Genomic DNA, 25,587 nt, shown 5'->3' with positions numbered 1-25,587 from the left:
AACATCAGTCAGGCTTGGGACTCAACCCCATCGTCATGCAGCACTTTTGGCCGAGCAGAAAGTCAGAAAGCAGAGGCCGTTCGGCCATGGAGTCAACGCTGCATCTCCTCACCCCAGGTCTCCCCTTATATCACTAAGCGGGCATTCAGAAACGCCCACACCCACAAGGGCCGCTTGGCCAGGACACACAAAACTTGGCCCTGAAAAGGAGCTCCCTCTCCTGGCGTCCCTCCTCCCTTCCCCAGCCCGGCCTGGGGCACAGTGGCAGAGGCAGAGGCAGGAGCGCACTGAAGGGGCGAGGGTGGAGCAGACCTGCATTTGGACAGCGAAGGGGAAAGAGGGACTGTTCTGTTTCTGAAGGACAAGGGGAACGGGCACAGAAGAAACACAGAGGTCCTCACCGGGGCTGCAGAAATGCGGCGGTTCTTGCCGGGTGTTGCGTTTTTCCGGTTGGCGCAGCGGGAGGCGTATGTGCGGGGGGGCACCTGCGGAGGCATGGTCTTGCTCCGGGCCACGGGCTTCCCAGGAGTGTCCTTGGCAAAGTCCAGGGGCCCCCGACCCTCCTTCCAGCCCCTGGTGGCATCCCGCAGCATCTCTGCATCGTAGGTCGACTTCAGGTTCAGCCGTGTGATGGCATCGTTAATGCCGTCGTAGTCCACGGAACCCAGCGGCCGCCCCGGACTCCCACCTCCCAGCTCCTCCTCCTCTTCTAGGATCCGGGGCCCCAGCAACTTGCCTGGAGGTTGTTCAACTGAAGAGAAAGTGTTGATGTCACTGGGCTGGGAAACCTTGGAAGAGGAGGGGGACCCCTTTCTGGGAGGCAGGGGAGGAGTGTCCCAGATAGAGACTCGGGGAGGCAGAGGAGGCGGGGACAGTTTCTTAGAAGAGTCTTCTCTGTGCCTTGGTCCTGGGGACAAGGAGAGCCCCCCATCTGAACCATCAAAAATGTAGAGATAGTCTTCAGCCAGGGAGCCTTTGGGCCAGGGATCTGGGCCAGGCTGGGAGCCCCGGGAGGTAGAGTGGTTGGGCAGCCCTTCCTGTGGGGAGACTGAGTTGTAATTGAGGGTAGGATCAGAGCCAGAAAGACCGCGTAAGAGCTTGAGGTCCTTCCGCCTTCCCGCTGGCTTGCTGTAGAAGTCCAGAACAGGCTCATCCCAGCTGATCAGAGAGGGGTCTGCGTTCTGCTTTGCCCTGCTTTCCTCCTTGTCGTGCCGAAGCCGGGACAGCGCGTCGTACTCCATCTGCAAGGCTTCAGCCATGGCCAGTTCTTTGCGGCTGATGCCCACCGACTCCAGGGACTTCCAGTGTTCCCCACTGCCCTGAGTCGAAGACATGGTGAGGATGGGGGACAGCGCAGACAAGGAAGTCGTCTACTTCATGGCAACGTCCAGTCTGCAGAGTTGTGGCATGGTGTCTGGGCACCTGCAAGGGAGGGGAAAAAATATCAGTCATTAGGTCTCAAAAACAGATGGGTCAGCAATCTGACTGGGCGCTAGAATCTGGGCCATTGCCTGTTTCTTGAGTGCCTACAACAGATGGAAAGAAACAGAAAGATGAAGAAAAAAATAGCGAGACACCAGGCCAACTTTATGTTTCTATTACACCCATCCACCCTTCCATTCATCCATGCTATGCTATGCTATGCTAAGTCACTTCAGTCATGTCCGACTCTGTGCGACCCCATAGATGGCAGCCCACCAGGCTCCCCCATCCCTGGGATTCTCCAAGCAAGAACACTGGAGTGGGCTGCCATTTCCTTCTCCAATGCATGAAAGTGAAAAGTGAAAGTGAAGTCGCTCAGTCGTGTCCGACTCTTAGCGACCCCATGGACTGCAGCCTAACAGGCTCCTCCATCTGTGGGATTTTCCAAGCAAAAGTACTGGAGTGGGGTGCCATTGCCTTCTCCGTCCATTCATCCATACATTTTGCTATCTCTGGTCCCTAAATCCCATCCTCATCTCGCTTACAGGTTCCCCAAGGAAAGGAGGCACCTTGCATCAGCAAAGACAAAAAGATAGAGACAAGGGCTCTTCAGTCGATTGAAAGACAGCTCTCCAATATGAATGGACCTAGAGATGATCATACTAAGTGAAGTATGTCAAACAGAAAAAGATAAACTCCATAACGATATCACTTATATGTGGGGTCTAAAATATGACGCAAATGAACATATCTATGAAACAGAAAGAGAGGCACAGACACAGAAAACAGGCTTGTGGTTGCCAAGGGGACGGGGTGGGGAAGGCTTAGGCGTTCGGGATTAACAGACGCATCAAAACCTGGAGACAACTCAGTGTCCATCAGCAGGTGAGTGGATTCAAAAATGTGATACGTCCACACAGCTGAATACCACTCAGCAACAAAAAGAAATTCATTATTGATACATGCAATAACATGGATGAATCTCAAAATAACTATGCTGAGAAAAACAAGTCAGACCAAAGATTATGAATATGTAGTATTCCATTTGTATAAAATTCTGGAAAAGGAGAACTAATCTACAGTGAAAGTGCAACTGTTAGTCGCTCACTCAGTTGTGTGGACTCTTTGCAATCCCATGGACAGTAGCCCGCCAGGCTCCTCTGTCCATGGAATTCTCCAGGCAAGAGTACCAGAGTGGGGTGCCATTCCCTTTTCCCAGGGATCTTCCTGACCCAGGAATTGAACCTACATCTGCTGCTTTGGCAGGCAGATTCTTTACCATTGGCCATATATATACATATATATGGCCAAAATTTATAAAGTTGCACACTTTAAGTATGTACAATTTACTATATGTACATACATATGTATATACATATACATATAGTACATATATATGTACTATATGTATATGTACATACTATATGTACAATTATACTTCAATAAATCTATAATGAAAAGTACAATAAAGCCCTATGAAACAACTAGTCAGACTGCACTGAGATCCTCCCAAAATACATCAATACAAGCAATAAAACAAAACTTGCCAACAGGTAAGACCCAGGTGCCTGATGAAGGGAAGGTGTGCCAAAATCTTGATTTCCCTCAGCCCTTAGGAAACCAGACAGGAAGATCTCACACACACACACACACACACACACACACACACACGCCTGGCCAGCTGCCTCTGCTGTGAGCAGCCCCATTCATTTACTCCAGCGTTGTCATCCTTCTCCTTCAGGTGCCGTGGGATGACACGGCATGAAGACATGTTCGTGATGACAAGGCTAGCCTGGCCCAGTGGTTCTCAACCCTGGTTGCATATTACAAACACTGGGGGAATTTTTAAAAGTACTGAAGCCCAGGTACTTTCAAGAGATTCTGATTTAATTGGTCTGCAGTAGACAGTGGTATTTTTAAAAACTCCCTACGAGACTCTAAACTGTAGCCGAAGCTGAGAACCACAGACCTGTGTGTGTGTGTGTGTTTCAGATTAGGTTGGGACAGTGAGTGTGAAGTAAGTCACTTCTGATGCTTCTCACCAGCAGCTGAGTTCACCATTTCTAAAATTATCAAAAATCCTTCATTTTATTGTAGTGCTTTGCCCAGCAAGTTACAGACATATGAAGCATGTCCTTCATGATAAGAAAATTGAAAACATCAATAGAAAATAAGTTCAGATAGGTGCACGGTGGCAAATTCCATCACACCCCAAATGAGTTAGGGCAACAGCATCCTTTACATGCGGCCCCCTCCCAGATCCTGGAGCACCCCTTAGGCACAGGCTGGCTCCATGAGTCTTGGAATGTATTTCCCCCAAAATTGAGTAGCACAAGCCCAGTTTCAGGGTATGCAAAAACAGCTCTCCGCTGCTTCCTGTGTCTGTTGCATTTCTCCACCCTTCAACATCTCCTTATAGACTACGTTTTATCCACAGAGGAAGAGAGTCATGCTATTTAAAATTCCAAGGAATCGGATGAGCAGATGGAGATACCCAGAACTTGGCTGCCCAGAGACGGGACACTAGACCCAGGAAAAGGAGGCCCAGTGCTTTTGATAGGAGACAAGAGATAAATGCTCAAAGCTGAATTGAGCTTGTGCTGTGCTTAGTCGCTCAGTCATGTCCAACTCTTTGTGACCCCGTAGACTGTAGCTCGCCAGGCTCCTCTGTCCATGGGGACTCTCCAGGCAAGAACACTGGAGTGGGTTGCCATGCCCTCCTCCAGGTTTAATCCAGAGAATGGCTGTATTTTTAGCCCCACGCTGGAACAAGCATAGTAGTAAAATGGCCTGGCCTGGTGCCGCTGTGAAGAGAGAAACTGAGGCCATTGGAAATAATCTCTCTCAGCGTCCTGCCTCTCTTGCCCACTAACTAACTGATCCACGCCTGCATTCAGCCTCCTTTTCTCCCGTCGGCCTCTGGGGAAGCAGTGCCCCTCCCGCTGACTTAGAAGCCTCCTGGGCACTTGCCCCACCACCGGGTCTCCTCCACACACGCTCCACAAGCTCCTCGCCCCTCTCCCTGACTTTCACCTCTTCCCCTTAACTGGCTCGCTGTCTTCAGCACTAAAACATTTTCAAGCTTCTTCTGGCCTTAGAAAGAAAGAAAGAAGAAACAAAAACCAGAAGCCTACACACACCCTAATCACCCTGGCTTCCTGTCCTTCAGCTCATGCCCTCTCAGTGCTCCCTTCCCTTCCCAGCCAAGAGCAGAAGACACACGGCACTTCTCAGGTCTCCATTATTGGCTCCTCAACTCACTGCCACCTGCCTTCTGCCCCCAGCATTCCACTGGAATGCCCCAGCAACAACGCCCAGGCTCCCCGCTTCCACAGAGGTTTCTATCTGCCCAGACACCGCTGCTGCCCTTGGCTCGTGGAGCATTCCCCTTTTCCCGTGCCCTCGACCTGCTGCCTCCCATGACTCTCTTTCTTCTCGTCTTCCACCGTTGTCCTCCTCTTCCTGTGTCCACCCCTGCAATGCTGGCGTAGGCGTGGGACTCCATTCTCCGCCTTGGTTGGCTGACACTGGGCAATCTCATCTGTTCCCCACTCATACAAGGTGCATGCTGATGGCCCCAGATGAGTCTCTCTCCCCTCAAGTCACTATGGCCACCCATATCTCAAGCCCAGATGCCCCAAAAGAACAACCACATCCGCATTTCCTTCCCACAGCCTTCCCTTTCCTGGTTCCCCACCACCGTGAATGGCACCACCCAGTCACCTAGGCTAGGCAGCTGACGATCCTCCTGGATCCCTCCTTCCTTTTACCCCCGTCCAGTCACCAAGGCCTGTCCTCTGATTTCTTCCCAAATCGAGTCCCTCCTGCTATCCTAACTGCTGCCACCCTAATTAGACCCACACCTTCTCAGCTGGGCTATCGTAACAGCCTTCTAACCTTTCCCTCTTTACCTCTTGCTCCCCAAAGTGGCTCGAGGGCTCTTTCTAAAGCGTAAATCTAATCATCTCACTCTGTGTTTAAACCCCTTCAAAGGCTCTCTATTTGATTCCTTAACAAGGCCTTTATTACCAGCCCACATCTCCCTCCCATCTCCAACCATTCATTACTACCTATTTGATACCTCTGTGATTTTATGCAGTGATTTATACCTATGTGATTTATGCTCCAGGGTGCCCTTCCCAACTGCCAGTGTTCTTCGCTTATTTGATTCTAAATGCTCAGACTTTGCTCAGACATCAGGTTCTTCAGGAAGCCTTCTCTGGACCCCCAGGTTGAATTAAGGGCCCTATCTTCATGTTCTCAATATGCTAAGTCCCTTCAGTCATGTCCGACTCTTTGCAACTCTATGGGCTATAGCCCGCCAGGCTCCTCTGTCCAAGGGATTCTCCAGGCAAGAATACTGGCGTGTGTTGCCGTGTCCTCTTCCAAGGGATCTTCCTGACCCAGGGATCAAACCAATGTCTCCTGCATTGGCAGGCAGGTTCTTTACCACTAGCACCACTTGGGAAGCAACTTATATATACCTCAAATATCAGCTTAAAATATTTATCTAAAATTAAATGTGTATGATTCTGTTATCCCCCAACTAAGCTCAAGTTCCAATATCACCTCATTTCCACTGAGAAAAAATGCTCCTGAACTGGGACTTAAGGGTAGAGCTTTCTGATGGTAAGAATTTTCAGACATGGAGATGGGTGGTCAGGATACAGATGGATCCTTCCTTGAGGATCCTTCAAAGGAAGGACTGGGCTTCAACTAATAGGACCAGGTTTAGCATCTGTAAATGCAGGTGGGCAAATGGACAAGACCACCGCACAAAATGCCTTCCAGCCCTGGGATTCTTTGATTCTGACCTATTGATTCCCTTCAGTCCTGTTGATTTCTCTTGATTTCTCAGAAGACTCCAAAGTTAGCCCTAGGAAGAAAGAGAAGAAAGCCCCAAGGGGGAATTTCCTGGCAGTCCACTGGTTACAGTTTGGCGCTTTCACTGCTGAGGGCCCAGGTTCAATTCCTGCTCCAGGAACTAATATCCCAGAAGCCACGCGGTGTGGCCAAGGGAAAAAAAAAAAAATGCCCGAGGGAGATCCAGCAGGCCCAGCTCCTACAGCTCTTTCCAAACTGGAATTCAAATGCAGAAAGCTGAGCTACCCCTCTCTAACCACCAGCCCCCTGGCTCCCGGCCAGGACGCCACCAGGCCAAGCAGAGGAGGCCCAGCCCGCTGACAAGTCTCGTGTCCAGGGCCACACCGGCAGCTGCCTTCCAAAAGTGCGGTGCTCTGTTCACTCTACTGCGGACGGGCACGTGGTGTGCAGGCAGGACCGGGAGAGCATCCCCCAGGGCGGAGTGAAGGTTCAGAGCTGCAGCAGACACAGGGGAAATCTAGGGAAAGAGGGAAGGCAGGATCCCAACCACCTGGAGCTAGACGGGAGCTGGCTTCCACTGAGAACTTGTTCCTGAATTTCATCCTCCAGGAGGGGTGTGGATACACAAAGTATTTTAAGAATCAGAGTCTCATGTTTCTTGCCTCCCCCATTCTCTTTCCAATTCAGCTCCCTCCCTGCCAAACTCTGCTGGGTTGACAAATTCCCTATTCCTTGAGTCCTCAAGGGCTACTAAGGATTCTGTTTTAAAAAAAGAAGAAAGAAAGAAAGAAATACACATGATGTAGGTCCCAGGAAAGAGCTGGGGTAGAGGAGGACCAGGGGCTTTGCTACTCTGCAGCTCATCCAGAAAGAGAAGTCAGGGGCCAAGACCACTCTGCCACAAACTGCAAGGAGCACCCAGACACGGTACTCTGTGTGATTGACATCGTCTACCACAACAAAGAGAGTGGTGCCCCCTGGAGTTGTGCACCTTGGTGGCCCCAGCTGTCTTCTCTTCCAGTATCCATCTCTCAGAAAGTAGATGAAAACCATCTGAAAGACCATTCTCAGCCAGTTACCTTTTACCTGCGCGCACTCATTATTAACATTTCCCCACATCTGAACACACATTCTCTGCTTAACATTTGAAAGTAAGATGCAAGCACTTCACTTCTAAATACTTTAGGCTGAATCTCTACAGAAGATCTAGGCCATTCTCTGAGGTAAACACAATGTCAGTTAGCATACCCGCAAAATGTTAACGCTGACCCAATAAAATTACCTAATATAGGGCCCACATTTGAATGTTTGTAATTCCATCTGGTAAGTTTTTCAAACATACAAATTCCTGGCCCTTCTCCTGGAGGGTTTGATTTAGTGGGGTGAGTCCCTGGACTCTGAACATTTCAAAGACCCTCAGGCAATTCAGATGTGCAGATCTGACACCAAAGACTAAGGTTTCAGAACCACCAGGAGTACAGGAGGGAACTGGGGAAAGGGACCCCAAAAAGCACCAGGCAGTCAGCTGGTGAAGGGAAAGGGGTTTATGGCCAAGCGGGTCGGTGCCAGGGTCTAAGCAGCACCAGGCACCAAACTCAGTTCACACAGCTGCCAACAGATGGCTGGAGGTCGGGGGGAGGAGGCCGGTCTGAGCAGAGCCACACAATGGTTCAGAGTCAAAGGGTGGGGAGAAAGGAGAGGGCACTCCCTGCAGCGAGCTGACTCTGTGCAGGGCCTGTGCCAGAGAGGGCGGGGCCCCAGGGGCCAGCGGTGACTCCAGCTCTGGGTAGAGAGGGCTTCCTGTTGCCTCCATGGGGGGCACTGTATCAGAACTGCCCTGCTTGGGACAGACTAATGGGCCTGGGTACTCTCCCCACATCCTGGACCACAGAGTGGAATCTAATGGGTGTTGAGTGCCAGCTATGTGCCAGGCGCCATACTAGACCCAAATATTCAGTTGACAATGGCACAATTCCAGGAAGCTTACGATCTAGCAAAGGTGACAGATGTATCATAAATAATTCAATCCCCGCCTGAACCTTGCCCATCTTGGCCCATCTTCACCAAGCAGGGGCAATGGAGAGTTATCAAGAAAGGGTGAAAAATGTGCAGTCTCAAGCCCCTGTCTTCCCTAAGATGACTCAGTTCTAGGGCTGCCCTAGGAGGAGACCTTCCACACCATCTCTTGGGACAGAATGAGTCAAAGGGTTGGAGGCCATTACGGCTTAATCCCTTTGGCTCACAGAGTTTTCTTTTCTGAGAGGACCCTCCCCCTAGCCACGCCCAACAGCCACACTTATCCAGACCCCCATTCCAGTGGTTCTGCAGCCAGGGACCCATCGCCCACCCCTCAACCCACACCCTGCTGTCCTGCTCCACGTCTCCCCACCCATAGCTCCAACAGGGAAGTCAGCGTGCCCTGTGCCAGGAACCTGACTCCTCCAGCAGGGTGGTATAACCAGAAGTCAAGTAGGTCAGCTCTCTGCCTCAAACAGATATGCAGCCGATCCCTGCTCCCGTAATGAAAACCTACAGGTTTTATACAACTCTACAGGCTGCTTTGAAGTCAGGCCCATCACTGAGTAACACACACCAATAAAGTCTTTCTCATTAACCATGTTCTCTCGGGGTGGTTCTCACTCAGCTCCAAATGTGGAAGAAAGAGACTTGCACTTTCTTCCTACTCACATAGCTCCTCTCCAGCACCCTCTTAGCCAAATTAAAGCAGTCCCATGTAACTCAGTCTTTGCTACTGGACTTACTTTCCATCTCTCTCTCTCCTGGGCCTACCCTGAATTCTCCACCAATCTGAAGCCAAAGTGGACCCAAGAGCCCTAATAAAAGGCTCTCTGGTTCTAAGAGAGCAGAGGGTCAGGAGGCCGTGTGACCCAGTTACATCCGTCAGGTTTGCATTCACAGTCCCCAGTCCCTGCTCAGAAACCATCTGTGCAACAGTTTCCGTTCAAAGCACACACACATATGTACACGTGCACACACATGGAATCCCTGGGGCTCAAAGCTCCTGGCACACACCCTGTAGACATGGGGTCTTGGTATTAAGAGAGTCGGGGATGGAAGAGGTGAGGTGGCAGCTCATGGCTCATCTCAAAACTTTCCAAGAGCCGCACTGTTACAGATGGCAGGGCCCGGGACCAGGAGCTGGCAGTCAGCTGAATGGAACATTTGGCAAAAAAGAAAGAAAGGTCTTGGCAGCATGTGAGTTTCTAACCCAGGAACCATCCCAGGAGCCAGAGCAGCCACACCTCCCCTCTGGGCCACGTTTCCCACTTTCTCTGCTGCCTGCCCTCCGCTCCAAGGACCAGTCCTTCTAGTTCAGATCAGTTCCCACCAAAGTGCACCCCAACCTACCTACAAGAGAAAAACAACCTAACGTTTCCAAAATTTAGGAAACCTCAGCCTCTCTGAATCTACTGTAGGCCCCTGAAGCATAAAGGAAGCCCCTCAAGGAGGGGGATATAAGAAAGTGGATGGAGGTGGGCATGGGGACACAGCAGCCTTTCCCAGTGCCATTTGCTGGCTGCAGCTGAGAGCTCCTGCAAGATTAGACTGTTGCCTGACACCTCCAGCTGAACCTCCAGTCTAGCTTCCCCAGCTCATGCCCGCCGGAATCCAGTTCTCCAGGATTCTTGCGTGGGCTGGGAAAACTCCCTAGAGGAGGCCAGCCCATTAAGCAAAATCCAGAAAGCAGGTCACAGCTGTTCCCATCCAGCCAAGGCACCGAAGTGAGGACCCAACACACCAGCAAGGCTCTGCTCTGCTTGGAGGACTCACTGGAGGGGAGAGATGACAGGTGGTGTCACTCTGGCTCACGGCTCCAGTGCAGACTCCTCAAGTCCTCACAAGCTGGGCAGGGCCAACCCATCAGAGTCTGCAGGGGAGAAGAAGGGAGCGCTGAGCAGCATCGCAAATGACGGCCCATGCCCACAGCAAGAGGATGGGGAAGTATCTCGGGGTAACCACCGAGGCATCAGACTAGCCAGAGTCAACTGAATAACGCCAGTGAGACCATCCTCCACAAGAATGGCATCTTTGCTGCGGATCAACTCTCTGATCTGCAGGGAGTGTCTCCAATTCATTCACTTATAACAATTCTTCAGTTGTTTTCTGGTAGCACCTTTCCTGGACATCTGAAAGGCTGTCTCCCGTCTCCATGACAGGATCCGCCTGTCTAATAGAAATGAGTCGAATGAGACCCACGAACAGTCTGCATTTGCCCCGGCTCTCACCGAAGAGCTGGGAAGGGCCCATGACCCAGTGTGGGGAGGCCACATGGTGCTGTTGGTCCTCAGAAACAAGCCTGCCCCAGACCCATGCGCCTCCCCATGAGGACACGCTTGGCACTGATGATGGCCAGAGCCCGGGACGAGAAGGACCTGGGGGCTCGGTCCCCAGAACGAGTCCACAAAGTAGAGAAGGGGAGCCAACAGCCCCCACGCCATGCTGCCGCCTGTGGGGAGGGGCAAGGCAATGGCTGGAAGCCTGAGCTGAGGAACCAGCGGGCAAGCCAGGCTGTGTGGGCAGCCGACAGCCACCTGCTTGGCTCAGAGAAGGGTGAAAGGAAGTCGAGCAGAAAAAGACTGAGCCAGTCACCCATGGGAACCTCGGAGGAGTGAAGACCGGCCCCCCACGCCGTCCCCAGGGAGAGCTCCTTCCCGCCCTCTCAGCAGGGAGGCTCTGCACCTCCCTCCGCCAGCTCTGACCGCTGTCTCTCTGCCACCGCGGTCCCTAACCCAGCAATCCTGACAGGCTGTCTGAATATCTTCCATTAGTGCTAGTTCTCCAAATCAAGAAAGTCCCCGATAGACTGCAGTCACTCCCAGGGGCCCAGAGCCACAGTAACCACACAAACTGCACACGTCCCCACCCCGCACGCTCCCACCCACCACACACCCTCCGACTCACCCCCTCAGCAGCTCCCTGAGGGCAGAAGAAGCCGGCCTAGACAGCTGAGGGGACAGTTCTAGTGCCGCTGGCAAAGAAGCCTAAGAAAAGCAGCAGGAAGTTGAACCCGAAGAAAAGGAAAACGGGGCCCCTAGGTTCCAGGGCCCTTCCCTGTCCACATTCCAGCGTGCGGGGCCAGGCTGGGCCAGCCAGGAGAGCTCGCAGGAGGGCGACGCCAGGGAAGGAGACCCCAGACACAGAGCCCCGGAGCGCCTTTGCCCAAACAAACTTGGTCAGCCTCAGCGGCGGCTGGTTATCCCCTCAATCAATGGAGAACCCTGGGGTCCTCACAAACCAGGATGGGCAAGGGAAGGGGTGTCAGTTCCCAAGTGGCCCCCTTCTTTCAGACCAGAAACACACACACACCACACACAAAACACCACCAAACATCTGATACTAATTTACTCAGGAGTGTCAGAAGGACGTCTGCAGTTAAAAACCAGAGTCTGGGGAGAAGGTGCTCAACCTAAGGGAATCTGGAAGTGGAAAAGGAAATTGCAAGTGGCACTGGAAGAAATGATCCATGAGAAGGTGGAGGATCAGATCTCTGACACAGGCCTTGCCAGTCCTCCCCCGGTCCCAGCTCCCGACCTCTCCAGGGCACAAGTTCCCCTAAGCGCTGTCCACGAGGCGGCCTGACCCTTTAAGTCACTGACCCCCCGGTCTTTGGCCTTGGCTGCTGTTAGCCTGGCGTCACCCCGCAGCCATGAAGTCCCTCTCCCCTCTTCCTGGTAGCAGACCGGAAGGATATCCTGCCCCGGGTCAGCCAAGGACACAGAACCCAGGAGGAGACCAAGGGTTCCGTCTCAACAAGGTCAAAGGAGAAACCCCACTGCGGATGCAGGGCCCTAAGAGGGAACTGGGAGATAAGATCCTCCCCCAGACGGCCTCCCAGTGTTCAGAATCCCCAAACCACAGTGAAGGGGACACCAGGGAGGGGGCTGGGAAGTGGGCAGAGATCCTGATGGTGCCTGATTGCAGGGGATCCCAGCCAGGACTCCCCTCCACCTGGTCACCCCCTACATACCCCTGTCACAGTGGAGGTACCTCCAGTGCCCGGACCCTACTGGTCCCACTTGACCCTTAGGGCCTCAAAAGCCACGAGTGCAGCTGGAGGCGCTTTTCCTCCTGCTTTCTCTCTCCTCTTTCCACCCCAACTCAAGATCCTCAGAAACCTTCCCCGGTCAGCTGTTTCAAACTTGCCTTACTTCTTTTACGCTCTCAGTGTTTCCTAAACATTCTGATGCTGTGTACATAACATGACATTAAAATGGGGCACAAGAACACTACCTTTGTCTTAGATGGTGTTACAACAACCATTCTGCATCTCTGCACATGGAGGGGTCAAGATTTCTTTCCTAAGTAGGAAGTAACCTAGGCAGTGGAGGAGTAGAGGAGGAGTCCTGTCAGTTTCTGCGTTGCTCTGTACACTCCCTAATGCCTTTTTCCCATCTCCTATGTCTGCAGGTCAGGAAGCAACAGTTAGAACTGGACATGGAACAACAGACTGGTTCCAAATAGGAAAAGGAGTACGTCAAGGCTGTATATTGTCACCCTGCTTATTTAACTTCTATGCAGAGTACATCATGAGAAATGCTGGGCTGGAAGGACCACAATCTGGAATCAAGATTGCCAGGAGAAATATCAATAATCTCAGATATGCAGACGACACCACCCTTATGGCAGAAAGTGAAGAGGAACTCAAAATCCTCTTGATGAAAGTGAAAATGGAGAGTGAAAAAGTTGGCTTAAAGCTCAACGTTCAGAAAACGAAGATCATGGCATCTGGTCCCATCACTTCATGGGAAATAGATGGGGAAACAGTGGAAACAGTGTCAGACTTTATTTTTCTGGGCTCCAAAATCACTGCAGATGGTGATTGCAGCCATGAAATTAAAAGACACTTACTCCTTGGAAGGAAAGTTATGACCAACCTGGACAGCATATTGAAAAGCAGAGATATTACCTTGCCAACAAATGTCCATCTAGTCAATGCTATGGTTTTTCCAGTGGTCATGTATGGATGTGAGAGTTGGACTGTGAAGAAGGCTGAGCGCCGAAGAATTGATGCTTTTGAACTGTGGTGTTGGAAAAGATTCTTGAGAGTCCCTTAGACTGCAAGAAGATCCAACCAGTCCATCCTAAAGGAGATCAGTCCTGGGTGTTCATTGGAAGGACTGATGCTAAAGCTGAAACTCCAATACTTTGGCCACCTCATGCGAAGAGTTGACTCATTGGAAAAGACTCTGATGCTGGGAGGGATTGGGGGAGGAGAAGAAGGGGACGACAGAGGATGAGATGGTTGGATGGCATCACCGACTCGATGGACATGAGTTTGAGTGAACTCCGGGAGTGATGCAAAAGGAGGCCTGGCATGCTGTGATTCATGGGGTCACAAAGAGTCAGACAGGACTGAGCGACGAAACTGAACTGATGTCCCACTTTGCACAGGAAGTTCCAAGGGAGACAGAGGCCAAGGCTATGCCCAGCATATGGACTCAGTTGCCCACCTGGCTCAGTGAGGCACACTCACATCCCACCAGCCCCACCGTCATGGGGCCCTTGCCCCTGTGCCCCTCACCCAGGGTCTACAATAGGGTAGCAATAGTCAGAGGCTGTTCTCAGCAGAGATTAGCTGCATGCCTGCAGCTGGATGAGAGAAGCCAGAACGCGGCCATATGTGCAGGCACAACGGAGCTAACCATCCATAGCTACCTTGCTGAAACATCACTGCAATGCATGTAAACATCATTATAAATCTGTCAAATTAGTACCCCAAGGATATGTCCACTGTCCTGCCTGGAGTGAGGTTATCATACTTTATTCTGGTGAAAACAAAGCAAAGGTTGGGGGGGGGGGGTTGTACTAGGGGTTGACAGAGAGGAAGGCTAAGTGAATATGTGCATGCATGTTTGCATGCTAAGTCACTTTAGTCATGTCTGACTCTATGCAACCCTATGGACTGCAGCCCGTCAGGCTCCTCTGTCCATAGGATTCTCCAGGAAAGAGTACTAGAGTGGGTTAGGACCTGACAGCTTCTACACACTCCTATAACACAGGGTTCCTAAACAAATAGTTATTACCATTTCCCTAAGTTGTGGGCACTAATCGATCTAACAGTTGTGTAACAATCTGATGTATGTTACTAACCTGGTGACTGACTATGCCATAAGGGTCACAGTCAGTGAATAAGGTCAGCAGTTACTTCTTCAAGGACTCTAGCACACTAAGGCAACAGCTGATACCCAAGTGGGACCCTAGCCTCGATGAGTGAATATAAGTATCAAAGAAATAGAAGGAAGGAAACAGACCTTTCCCCCACCCCCACCCTATCTGGCATTCTGTGCCAGGTACTGTCTTGTTTCATCCTTTTAACAATCCTTAAATGTTTATATTATTATCCTTACTTTATGAAAACAGGAAATGAATTGAGTAATTTGCCTAAGGTCACACAAGTAGTAAAAGAGACTAAGTCAAATGGTTATAAATCAATTATATGTCAATAAGCAAATAATAAAATAAAATTTAAAATAAATAAATAAAAGCTAAACTGAATCTTGTGTGAGGCCAAAATTGTTTGAGGTCTTTTTCCCATTCTGTTATGGAGACCCAAGAATATCACATTTTACCAAATGTTCAAGCTGATATTGGTGACTGTTCTGGTATACTCCAGTGCCAGGGAATCCTGGAGCTCTGGTCATGTCATTCGTCCAGTGAGAAACTCTGTCTCTTCCCTTCTCCACACCAAGTCCCAGCCCAGTCCCCTGCATGCCCCCCCAAAGCGCTGATGGTCATTAACCATTCTCCAGGGCCCCACGCTCTCCCACAAACTGTCACTCATGCGAGTGCCCTCTGGAACACTCTTTCGCTCACGTGAGGGCCCTCTGGAGAACGCCTTCGCTCAAGCGAGTGGCCTCTGGAACACTCCTTCACTCAGGCGAGTGCCCTTTGGAACACTCCTTCGCTCACGCGAGTGCCCTGTGGAACACTCCTTCGCTCACGCGAGTGCCCTGTGGAACACTCCTTCGCTCTCGCGAGTGCCCTGTGGAACACTCCTTCGCTCTCGCGAGTGCCCTCTAGAACACTCCTTCCCTTATGCAAGTGCCCTCTGGAATACTCCTTGGCTCACGCGAGTGCCCTCTGGAATACGCCTTCGCTCACGCGAGTGCCCTGTGGAACACTCCTTCGCTCACGCGAGTGCCCTCTGGAACACTCCTTCGCTCTCGCGAGTGCCCTCTAGAACACTCCTTCCCTTATGCAAGTGCCCTCTGGAATACTCCTTGGCTCACGCGAGTGCCCTCTGGAATACGCCTTCGCTCACGCGAGTGCCCTGTGGAACACTCCTTCGCTCACGCGAGTGCCCTCTGGAACACTCCTTCGCTCTCGCGAGTGCCCTCTGGAACACTCCTTCGCTCACGCGAGTGCCCTCTGGAACACTCCTTGGCTCACGCGAGTGCCCTGTGGAACACTCCTTCGCTCACGCGAGTGCCCTGTGGAACACTCCTTCGCTCTCGCGAGTGCCCTCTAGAACACTCCTTCCCTTATGCAAGTGCCCTCTGGAGCACTCCTTCGCTCATGCGAGTGGCCTCTGGAACAGTCCTTCGCTCGTGCGAGTGCCCTCTGGAATACGCCTTCGCTCACGCGAGTGCCCTCTGGAATACGCCTTCGCTCACGCGAGTGCCCTCTGGAATACTCCTTCGCTCATGCGAGTGCCCTCTGGAACACTCCTTCCCTTACGCAAGTGCCCTTGGAACACTCCTTCGCGCATGCGAGTGGCCTCTGGAACAGTCCTTCGCTCGTGCGAGTGCCCTCTGGAACACTCCTTGGCTCACGCGAGTGCCCTCTGGAATACGCCTTCGCTCACGCGAGTGCCCTCTGGAATACTCCTTCGCGCATGCGAGTGGCCTCTGGAACACTCCTTCCCTTACGCGAGTGCCCTCTGGAACACTCCTTTGCTCAGGCGAGCGCCCTCTGGAACCCTCCTTCCCTCACGCGAGCACCCTCTGGAACACGCCTTCACTCACGTGCGTGCCCTCTGGAACACGCCTTCCCTCACACGAGCGCCCTCTGGAGCACTCCTTCCCTTACGCGAGCGATCTCTGGAGCACTCCTTCCCTCATGGGCTTGCCCTCTAGAACACTCTGGCTTGCCCGACCTGCTCTTATGTTAGAGCCTTGTTTCATCTCCTATGACTGAAAGTGACTTTGCTGTCTTTCAAATGTCTGTAAAAATTTTAATGCATCCCATTGTATTTATATTGTTTGGTATTACCCTACTGGTGATTAGAATAAAAATAACTTGTCCATGTAGGTGGGGCTTCCCTGGTGGCACAACGGTAAAGAATCCGCCCGCTAATACAGGAGACGCGGGTTTGATCCCTCCGTCAGGAGCATAACCCTGGAGTTGGAAATGGCAACGCATTCCAGTCTTCATGCCTGGGAAATCATACAGTCCATGGGGTTGCAAGAGTCAGACACGACTTAGCGACTAAAAACAACAACAACCATCCATGTATGTGGTTTATAACTACAAAACACTTTATAAATATAAGCCCATTAATCTTAAGGAAAAAATTACCTCCTATTTGTCTTCGTCTTCCCCACAATGCTCAATACAATGCTTTACACACAGGACAGAGTTGTTAAACACAGTGTTCTGAGCGTGCTCTGACCAACCTAGAGAAGAATGATCACTTTCCTGTTGTAGCATCAGGGATTCTGAAGCTGGATAAGGAAGGCAAAATTGTAATTGATTTTTCCAGGTTGATACCCAATAGCATTTATTAGGTTCTCAGAATTCAAGTGTCCCCCAAAATATTAAGTACTCTAGTCTTAGTTTCTGTAGTTTTTTAAGAAATGCTGCCTTGGGACAACCATAGCACAACTGACTCATATTGAGCTTACAGAATTACCTCCTACATAAAGCTCATCTGTTCACTTGAGTTTTTTGGAGTACAGTGTGGTTACCCCAAAGTCAGGGACCATGTTGAACTCAAGTTTATATTCTGAGGGTTTAGCACAAACCTGCTACTGGAAGATGATAAAATTAACTGACCACCACCATCTACTGAGTCCTTGCCATGCATCAGATACTACTCCCGGTAATTCATTTGGTCTGTCTTCTTCCCTGCTGTGCACTCAGGTTCACCGTGTGCATTCAATGCATAATGGGTGATGGATGAATAAAAGATAAAATGCAAGCTCCTCCAATGCTGCTGCTGCTGCTAAGTCGCCTCAGTCGTGTCCGACTCTGTGTGACCCCATAGACGGCAGCCCACCAGGCTCCCCCGTCCCTGGGATTCTCCAGGCAAGAACACTGGAGTGGGGTGCCATTTCCTTCTCCAGTGCATGAAAGTGAAAAGTGAAAGTGAAGTCGCTCAGTCGTGCCCGACTCTTCACGACCCCATGGACTGCAGCCCACCAGGCTCCTCCGTCCATGGGGTTTTCCAGGCAAGAGTACTGGCCAAATTAAACTACACTTCCTTTACCTCTCTCACCACTTGTTTCACTCCCCATTCCACCCCAACACCTACTCATTGTTCAGATCTCAGCTAACATTTCATTTCCACCAGGAATTCTGACCACCCTAAACGCCTCATTTATGAATTCTTTAAGCATCCCGTACTATAGCCTACTCACTCGTCTATGTTCTCCACCCAGCAGTAAGTTCTGGAAGGCTGTATGTGCTAGACACTGAAAGCACCTAAAGTCATTAGTATGCACTCAAAAAACATCTGTGAATGAACAGATGAGCTCTTTTTAAACATTAACTGACAAGCTTCCTTGCCTCTGTGATCACGTCTTCTTCCACAGATGACTTTAAGAACACCACTTGCTGCTGTCACCTGACTTGCGGAAGCCCCATCTCATTCAGAACCTGGGCCTCATTGACATTTTTTCCTCACAGGTGCCTCCAGTGCAGCATAGAAACAACCCAGGTTCTAGAGGCATCTTGACCTACATTCAATCTCTGGCTCTTTTCTCATTAGTTGTACAACCTTAATCTTGGTTTGAATCTAAACCTAAGCTGAACCTCAGTTCTCTCATCTGCAAAGGAGAATGAGACAATTTCATCATCTATTTCCTCCAAGGATTGCAGTGGGGGTGGGAATTAAGATAAGGTTTGAAAAGCTACAGGAAGACAGACACTCAGTGCTGGAGGCTATTCTTTTTTATCATGCTTTGCTTGGTATTTTTATCATGTCTTGCTTGGTATTTGAACTTTTTCTCAAATGGCTCCTTTTTGCCTTCCTTGTTGGGACCATCTACAATAGCATAACCAAAATTGCACTTCAGAGAATTGACAACCCTCAGGGAGCCACTCTTTCAAAATCGCTTGTCAGGGAACTATATCCATCTTTTCTCTTAATTTAAAAAAAGAAAAAAAATCTGTTTTCCTGAATTCTAAAGTGTAAATCTGACATCCTAGTTATAATATTTTGGGGGGAAATACAGTTGCCTTCTCCCAGGTGCCCATAATATCCAACTTGCAAACAATCTCTCCATTTTGGGTCAGAATCAAATGAGTCCTCCAGTGCTCCTTGTACTTTAACTTCTTTTACCCTCTGGAAGACACTCGAGCGTGACAAGTCAGGGATGGGGCAGACAGTCTGCTTTCAGAAACACGGGGCCCTCAGAGGTGTCTCAACGGTGGCTGGGCACCATCAATCACTCCAGTCTGGGTTCTAGGTTTGGACCTGAGATGAGAAGAGCTCATATCTGTTTCTTCACCTGGCAAGGCAAACTGTACTATCTCCTCGGCTGTCTATCCCGTTCCCCTCACTGTGCCTTCTGGTCTGCTGTCAAGGGTACTGAGCAGACTAAGACAGAGAGAAAACCTTGGCAGGAGAGGATGCCTCCATGCAAGCTTATTCCTGGTGGGCCTGGGGAACCAGAGTGTGTGAGCAGCTCTCAGGGACTGGCACCCACCCACAGTGGGGAGGATGCAGAAATAGAAGCTAACCTCTAAGACAGGATCCACGGGTCGAGATTTGGAATGAGGCATTAAACGTAGTGGAAAAAACGCCAAGGAGAAAAGAAGCCACTGCCCAGGAAACTAGTCTCGCAGTGACTAGGGTTGGCTGAGGTTAGGAGAGAAAGGTCCAGGATGAAGGGTGTCGAACAATGTTTTCAAAAAGAAGGGTGGAACGTGCGAAAGTTAAGGAGGAAGGAAAGAAGTTTCCAAAGAGGCAAATGATTTTTGGCCTCTTGTTGAAACACCATGGAGCCTCTGCTAGGTGAGACTTCCTACAGGAAGTTCTCAAGAAGAGGAAGGATGAACTGCTAAAGATCCCTTGTCGCAGATTCTATATTCTGCCCCAGGACTATTGGGACTGCTCTCCTCTTCCTCCTCCATACCTTGTGGGCTTCTTCCCCAAAGCTCAAAATATGTTCTGTGTCATGAATCCCTTTAACACTATGGAGATTTGAGGCCAGTGAATTCCATCACCGATATCCTGAGAGAAGAAAATTTCCCAGCAACGATAGGGTCAACTGATAGGTACATTCCAAAGTGCTAAAAGACAGGTCCTTTCATTGGCAGTAAAATGATCTGTGGAACAAGTTCCGGCATTGTTAAGAATCGCGTGACCTTGGAAGAGTCATTTCTTTGTAGAGAAATGACTTCCAATTCTAAAACTACATGTGATCCTAGGAAATGCAAGAATTAAGGAGGTGCTATGCTGGACTAGGGCTGGGTGGAGGAAATTTGTCCCCCAGGATCTGTGTCCTTGAGAAGTGAGTTATCTAAGGTATGTCTCAGTCCGGTAGCATCTCACTGGCATTCAAATCAAGGAATCCAGTATGAATGAATTCTGTAACTCTGCTGCTCCTTTCCCAGGACCCAACATCTCCCTGAGAGGGGCACCCAACTTATGAGCACAGGGTCTGGAAAGGGAATGCCCGCTTCAAATCTCTCCTCTGTATTGACTAGCTAGCTGACATCAGTGCCAGCTACAATATTATTTGCCAGCTCAGTACTACCCTAACTATAGACAGCAGTCAGCCTTTGGGGGTGTATATATCCCCCTGATCCCCTAGAAATATCATTAAGTGGACTTTCCTTCTCTCCTAGTTCCCATTCTAGCAACCCTATTTAAAGAGAAATACCCAAAGAATAGTTTACCTGGGCATTGTCACATTATTTTCCCTTAGCCAGAAAAGAAAGTTTCCAGAACATTCTCTATTTCATATCCCTTTCCTCCCACCCCTCTCCCCCATCCCCACCAGCTTTCCCTCCCTCATTAGTGAGACTAAACTCAGATGTATAACCTACTTTTGTATAGCACTCTGCAGTTTTCAGAGTGCTTTTGCATACATGATTTTATTCAGTTCATGGTAAGCAGTGTTTTTCATCCTTAAAACAATCCTATGACCCAAAGGTATTTTCCCCCCTTTTATAGTTATGCAAACTGAGTCTTAGGCTCACGAGCTGTTCATACTCACACAGCTAGGAAGCCAGGCCTCCTGACACTGAACCCACCCACTGCTTCTCTACTACTCCGCACTATTGCACCCAAGTTCACGTCCTGGGAGCATGAGGAGCCTGAAGTTTACGGCCAGTTACAAACCCCCAAAGGGAACAGAGTTCCCTCATTTTTATTCCTGTTGGCCAGCAGGGCTGTCCAGGCTGAATGACCATACACATGAGATACTTCAAAATGTCAGGCCTAGGTGGGGTGGAGAAACCAGAGAGGAGACCTAAGGCTCACAAGAAGGTGGGGTATCTGCTAGAGCATCGTTACATCCTGGCCAAGTATGCAGGTATTCCAGGTCACTGGACAATCCAAACGAGCACTCCAGGGAAAGGCCTGAGGACCCAGATAAACGGAGCCTCCCTCACCAATCTTTCCAGGAAGAGGGAAATGGACTAGCTCCCTTCTGGCCAGGGCTGAGAGTTTGGTCAGAGTCAGACACAAACACCCATGCACACTCAGCAGTAAGTTCAGAGCCATGGAAGTCAAACCTTGGACTCATCCAAAGGCCAAAGGGGAAACAGCCACAGCTTCAGTCCAGGGCTCCGGCTCCGAGCCACCACCTCCTCAGACGCTGGCTGCCAGGCAGGGCTATAAAATGTGCCTCGACTTAATTTTTCCATGGACACAACCCCAGAGGGGACCGCCAGGCTCTGGAGGAGCTGCAGTTCTGAAGCCTCGTAACTTCTGTTCTGGGATACACAGCTGGAGTGCGGGAGGGATCAGGTTTGCCACCCCCTGGACCATTTCTCTTCCAGTATCTTCCTGAGGCCTTGTGTGGCAACAGAATAAGTTTTCATTCAGCGGCTGATACAGGGTTGGAATTCAGTGCAAATTACTTACATCTGCTTGGCCACAACCCATACAGTCAGGTAGTTTAGACAGAGAAGGAGGGGCATGTTGGCCCACTTCTGGAAGCCTGGGTAGTTGTGTGCTAAGGAATCTGGTGCCACGCTGGGACCAGCCACCCAGGGTACAAAATTCTCTAAAAGAACCGATAAAAAAACATCAGGGCAGCAAAGACAATAGAGATTCCATCGCAGCCGGCTGGAGGGGCTGGGAAGCCATAAAGACCCCACAAGCGGGTGGAGACCAAGAGAAAGGAGGTCGGCCTGAAGAGCGCGAGCAATAGCAGGGTCTTCACACGCGCCCCGCGGCCAACCAGGGTGTGTGCGCTAACCTCACACGTTAGTAACCTCTTCTCACAACCCGGGAGCCTGCCGAGCCCCTGGGCTTCCCACCCCACCCTACCCGGGCTTGGCAGGCTCCCCGGGGCTTCCTGCTGCTGCGATTGCGCCCCAACATCAAAGCCACCGCTGTCGGGAGCTGAAAACCAGAGACAAGCACAGGCCGGGGGAGCTGCGCCTCCCCCCAAGGACCGGGAACTCCGGCATGAAGGCCCCTCTCCCTCTCCCAAGCTTTCCCCTTTTGCTGCAGTATCCTTATAAGGCAGAAGCCAATTTTCCTATCTGTCCGCCTAAAAAATGTATATCTATTATATATTCCCTAGGCTAGATGCTGACTTTTCACCTACCGCAAGAGAAAGCACCACCCCACCACTCTCACTCCAGGGCAGGTTTTGCCTTTTATTTTCTCATCTTTAACAAACCAAAACACCAAAACCATTGGCTGATTCAGGGCGCCTTGCCGCTGGGAGCCAGGAAGTGTGTTTAGAGGGAAAGGGGTGGGGAAGAGGGCGCCCGGGGTCCGAGACACTCGGAGACCCAGGAGCGGGGAGGCGGCGGGGCCTCCCGCTCGGGTGCGGGGCCCGGAGCTCGGCTCCCACCGCCCCCGCGGCCCGCGCCCCGGGAACCCTCGGGTCCTTCCATTGTTGAACCTCGCAGCTGCCATGCTGCAGGGAGAGCCCCCGACCTCCGTCCGCCCCACTCGGCGGGTGATCCGCAGACGCGGCCCGGGTCGCCCGGCCGGGTGCGCGCCTTACCTGCGCCCACTGCGGTTTCCTGCGGTCGTGCGCTCGGAGACCCGGGCTGCCGGCTCCCGGCGGCTCCCCGCCTCCTCCGGGCCGCTCCCTCCCGGGCAGCACGCGGCGGGCGCCGGGCCCGGGGCAGCGGGGAGGCAGAAGGGGCGCGAGGACCGGCTGGGGAGTCGGCTCAGCCGAGGGCGTGCGCGAGCCCGCGGGGTCCGGCGGGCCCGGGGGAGACAATAGCGACAGCCGCGGGCGAGCGCGGGGAAGCCATCTCCCGGAGACCCCGCGCACTGCACGGCAGCGGAGGCTCGGCCGGACGCGGGCAGGGCGGGCAGCCGCAGGCCGCGGCCCCAGCCCGCAGCGCCCGAAGCGCGGAGGAGGGCGGGCCCCGAGCCCGGCCGCCTGCCCCTCCCGTTCGGCTCCCCGCCTCCCCGGCCTTTGCGCGCTGGGAGGGAAAATCAAGGCGTCGAGTCGTGCTTCGGGAACCCAGGGGCCGAGATCTCCACTCTCCACTCACGTGAGGGTGTTTGCAGATGGTCGTTACCTTCCCCTGCTGGGACCCCTTTGCTGTGTGCCGGACGAATGCCAGATCATTCTACTGGAAATGACCGAGTTTTGAGGTCCGGGTATCGGTGGATGGAATTTCCTCCCCCCCCCCCCCCATCATTAACAGAGCGATGCCCGAGGGAGTCCCTACCTTGAGGTTGGAGGAGACGGCGGGGGGAAGCTGCCTCTGCCTTTTGCACTTTTCTGCTTCATCGGTTTTTCGGTTCGCCCCAGTGGGTCGTGTGACCCGATCCCCGTTAAATAGCAGTCTACAACCTGAGGGGGAAGGGTAGTGGTTGATCCTCCAGCCCAACCAGCGCAAGGGGAAAATCTTGCATACATTACGTTCTATTTAAAATTTTGACTCAGTACCTTTGTTTGAGCAGTGGTCTCTAGAAGAATTTTCCGAAGGGCTCCACCCAAAGAAACCCATAGTTGCCCCCCCCCCCCATTTGCTTTTGTTTTGCGTAATAACGATGCTATCTTATCTCAAAGTGCGTTTTCCTCAAAACTTGAATCTTGCTCTCCACCAGGGTCCTCCTTGTTTCTTCCTTGCCAGACTACGCTCAGCACCTGGTTCTCAGAGTCCCTCCCCTGCAGTCCCCTTCAGGTATCTAGGGCTCAGTACTCCCAGCCTGAGGTCAGAGGCCCAGGACTCCCCTGCTAGGGTTCTCAGGGAAACATCTGCAAACCCGTGCCTTCTCTAGTCTCAAAGAAATGTTTGTTAAAATGCTACTCTTACAGTCTGTTTGGGGTTCACTGGAGTTTTGTGGGTTTTTTTTTAAGGGTGTCAGAAAGGCCTTTTAAAAAAGATAAGGGCGTTTTAAAATTTCCTAAATGGAAGAGACTTTAGAGCTCAAAGGAGGATAACTGTTTTAGAGAAGGAAATTTGAATAGCCAGATGAAGTCCTATGTAGAGGGAGAAAGCAATGTAAAAAGTGAGATCATGATTTGGAGGTACCTCTTGGGATATTGTTTTGTTCTCATATAAGGTGAAATCTGGGCCAGTGCAAAGAACCATTAATTGCAGGCAACCTTGAGTGAGACAATGGGAGGAGAAGCTCTTGAAAGGAGAAGGGACAAAGGCTTGTGTTTGTTTTCTACTCACTGCACCATGGCCTTGGGTAGTCCACTTCACCCTCTGAGCATCAATAGTTCTCTCAGCTTTGCTTCCCACTCAGGCCTGTTGTGGAGATCAAAGGAAAGAATGTAATGGACCATTTTGATGACCACAGCCTGTGTGTTCTGCACATATAACGTATGTATGAAGCTATTCCTAATGCTCAAGAGCCTCGGGGGATAAAAACATGCACTCATTCACTCATTCACTGCGTGATCGAAGCACACATTTATGATCCCTTTCTGTGTGCTCTTAGTCATCAGGCTAAGCTCGGAAGCCTGAGAGAACACAGTAGTGTGGGGCCCTCAGTGGTCCAGGGTTGCTGGAGTGGAGAGTCTTCAGTGAAGAGCTAACAGGAAATAGGCCTGCCCAAGTTGCTGGGCTGAGGATCATATTAAAGGCTTTTTAATGCATCTTGGTAGGGAGAAAATTCTGTATTATAAGAGAAACCAGGGCATGTCAAAAAATTTAGGTTTAGCCCTGTAGGCAACAGAGAACCCAGGGTGCAGACTGGGAGTGGTGTGATCAGTGATGCGGCCTATTACAGGAGGATTTGGAATACATACTGATGTCTTCCCTTTGCCCCTGCAGATCCACTCTGGGCCCTCTGGTTTCCTAGAAGCGGTGGGCCAGTGGGGAGCCTCCTCAGAAGAGCGGGAGGAGGGAGGTCAAGAGGTCTGGACATTTCTTCCTTGGGCTCCTTCTCTTTGGGGTCACTGTGGGCTGGCTGCCACGCTCAACAAAGCTTCCTCCAGGTGTTTCCCCTTCCCTCTCAGCTCCTTTCCCTCCCTCTCCCTTTCCCTCTTCTCTCTCCATTTAGAGAATTGCTCACTCCCTTCCTTCGACTTTCAGGCCAAGAAGTGGGAACTCCCTTTTCTGCTGGCCCGGGAGACTGCACACTGTTGCTTTTGGCTTTCTATACCCTCCTGGCCCTTTGTAAATTGTTCCTTCAAATTGGAGTGTGCCATTTGCACACTTAGGAGTACCGGCTGGGAACTCACGGGGAGGCCATGGCTGCATTCAGGGTGCAAGAGCAGAGAATCTCGAAGCAGGGACAGAAGCATGGGATGGGAGGGAAGGACAGATACAAGAGAGTCAGGCAGTCAAGTCAGTAATACTTGGTACTGTACTGAATATAGGGATCATCAGTGAGGGGGAAGAGTGTAGAATTACTCCCCACCTGATGCCTTAGGAACTGGGGGCAGGTGGTGCCATTTACTAAGTGAGGGACTGTAGTAAGAAAGGGCCCGGATATTGGAGGTACAATCATGACTCTGATTTTGAACATTAAATTAAATTTGGACTTGCAGTGTC

General features: G+C 51.2%; 1 protein-coding gene and 1 non-coding gene across 8 annotated transcripts in view; both read right to left on the bottom strand.

The window, feature by feature from the left end:
• PIK3C2B (phosphatidylinositol-4-phosphate 3-kinase catalytic subunit type 2 beta) overlaps nucleotides 1–24,947 on the bottom strand; it is a 73,055-nt gene extending 48,108 nt beyond the window's left edge. The window contains exons 1-5 of one of the 7 annotated variants that reach the window (XM_044943306.1): nucleotides 24,840–24,947; nucleotides 24,262–24,336; nucleotides 23,305–23,429; nucleotides 23,125–23,205; nucleotides 402–1,422 (exon numbers count right to left, since the gene is read on the bottom strand). In XM_044943306.1, coding sequence (XP_044799241.1) covers nucleotides 402–1,334 — 933 coding nt within the window. In that variant the 5' untranslated portion in view covers nucleotides 1,335–1,422; nucleotides 23,125–23,205; nucleotides 23,305–23,429; nucleotides 24,262–24,336; nucleotides 24,840–24,947. Of the gene's footprint in view, nucleotides 1–401; nucleotides 1,423–22,622; nucleotides 23,039–23,124; nucleotides 23,206–23,304; nucleotides 23,430–24,261; nucleotides 24,337–24,839 lie in introns of those variants that run through there. The other 6 variants (XM_025277683.2, XM_025277682.2, XM_025277676.2 and 3 more) reach the window with 6 other exon arrangements.
• On the bottom strand, nucleotides 14,346–14,476 carry LOC112582782. Its single transcript, XR_003107156.2, has one exon. It is a non-coding gene; the product is annotated as a small nucleolar RNA SNORA3/SNORA45 family (small nucleolar RNA).
• Nucleotides 24,948–25,587: the final 640 nt, after the last annotated feature.

The sequence above is a fragment of the Bubalus bubalis genome, chromosome 5 (assembly GCF_019923935.1).
Source record: "Bubalus bubalis isolate 160015118507 breed Murrah chromosome 5, NDDB_SH_1, whole genome shotgun sequence".
Taxonomy (NCBI): Eukaryota; Metazoa; Chordata; class Mammalia; order Artiodactyla; family Bovidae; genus Bubalus; species Bubalus bubalis.
This window is presented reverse-complemented; position numbering and strand designations above follow the sequence as displayed.